At 45.6% G+C, this 1,823-nt stretch overlaps 1 protein-coding gene across 1 annotated transcript in view; it reads left to right on the top strand.

The window, feature by feature from the left end:
* NDST4 (N-deacetylase/N-sulfotransferase (heparan glucosaminyl) 4) overlaps window positions 1-1,823 on the top strand; it is a 70,875-nt gene that overhangs the window by 61,366 nt on the left and 7,686 nt on the right. Inside the window, exon 9 of the mRNA XM_009075994.1 lies at window positions 838-1,012. Within this exon, the coding sequence (XP_009074242.1) occupies window positions 838-1,012 (175 nt within the window). The remainder of the gene's footprint in view (window positions 1-837; window positions 1,013-1,823) is intronic.

Genomic DNA, 1,823 nt, shown 5'->3' with positions numbered 1-1,823 from the left:
GGAAAGAGATGACCCATGGATAGCATAGAGCACATGGTGTAATTGCCTTGGAGGAGAAGGAGAGGTGATGGGGTCTCTCCTCTGCACACCTTTGCGGAATGTGTAGAGGAAGAGGTTGGTCTCTTGGACACCTCTTCTCTCACCCTTCACTGAAATTGCCCTGCTGGTTCCACAGCCCTGTGCACAGGGTGAGACCCTCATGCTTCGTTCCTTTAGAGAGGACAAAAAAACAGCAAGTGCCACAAAAACTGGAAGTTCCCAGAGGGCTCAGGAGAACCAAAGGAATGAAAAAATGCCTCCAAAATAAATTCACCTTTTGCTCCATTTGAATTCTTCACCCACTCAGTTGAACCTTCTGTCTTACTTGTACCTCCAATCCATTCTAGATGGAAAAGCCCATTCAAAGCCAAAATTCAGATCCTGCATTCTGAAAGCATCCAAAAGCAAGGATTTGTCAGTTCCAGAATGAAGTACTTCAACGATGTTAGAATTAAATGGTTGACATTTTGAAGCTTTTCCCATTCTTTTTCTTCAGCTAAACCTGAACTCAGTCCAAACTGGTGAAAGATATCCCTCTGACACTGAGGGATATTAGCAAAAATCCCATCCATCAAAGGAAAAACCTAATTACCTGACTTCATGGAGGCTTTAGCTATTACCATGTAAGAGCCAAGATGTGTTCCCTTTACTCCAGTCTGGAGTGAGCTAAGAAATTCAATTTTGCTTCTTGAGAATTATGTCTGAAAACTCACCTTTTCACCTGCCATGAAATGGGAAGCACAGGGATATGACCCCTTTGTGCTACTGCTAATTCTAACAAGTTTCTTCCCCCACCAGGTACATGGATTTCTTCCCCACTCCTTCCAATATCACCACTGACCTCCTCTTTGAGAAAAGTGCCAACTATTTCCATTCTGAGGAAGCTCCTAAGCGAGCTGCTTCCCTCATCCCCAAGGCCAAGATCATCACCATCCTCATTGACCCATCCGACCGGGCCTATTCCTGGTACCAGGTATGGACATTGCCTTCAAGATATGAACAGTGAGATCAATGGCAGGGGATGATGACCAGCATCAGTGGGAATGTGTGTCCTTGAGCAGGAAATGGGATGTACTGCATAGCACTTGCAGCGTGTGGGAGCAGAAGGATGCTGAGTGCCAACTTCTGCAGTTGGCACTTGCGACGCCGGTGTCATCAATGATGAAACTTCCCAGCACAGAGCTGCCACCAGCTGTAAAGAAAGAGTTTCATCTCAATTACAGCTGACAGTGCATAGAGGAAAAGCAGTGCTCCTCACCCAGGGAGATACAGGGGCAAAATGAGCATTTCCCAGCTAGAAAATCAGAGCTCTTGATGCTGGGAATCTGGCACTGCATCCCTTCCTGCAGCCTGTAAGCTCAGCAGTACACGGTGGTGTACAAATGTACACAGCATCTCCTGAAGTTCCCAAGGAGTTAAAAGGAGCTGTGCCCAGAGAGGTTGGCTTTTTGTCTCCTTGGAAACAAAAGCAAGCCTGTTGTTTTTCTCAGGAACCTCTAGGATGCTCTTTCTTGCCTTTTCCTGAGCTCACACCTTTCCCTAACACAGTCTGCACTGTTTAAACCTCCTATTTTTAGGGAAGCGTTTAAGCATGTGTGTGAAATGTGGCGTAGGCATACAGATAAAGGAAGCACTAAAAGCAGTGCTAAAACTGACACGAATTAATAACACTGCAATAAGTATGAACTACACCATTCCTGATACTGTTAGAAAGTTCTGCAAGGAATGAAACATGGCCTGGAGCTGCAGTTTGCACCCTTTCAACCTCTCATTTGCACCTTCAC

This window comes from Acanthisitta chloris, unplaced genomic scaffold (genome assembly GCF_000695815.1).
Source record: "Acanthisitta chloris isolate BGI_N310 unplaced genomic scaffold, ASM69581v1 scaffold21625, whole genome shotgun sequence".
Classification (NCBI taxonomy): Eukaryota; Metazoa; Chordata; class Aves; order Passeriformes; family Acanthisittidae; genus Acanthisitta; species Acanthisitta chloris.
The sequence above is the reverse complement of the archived record's forward strand: the minus strand, read 5'-3'. Positions and strand labels throughout refer to the sequence as shown.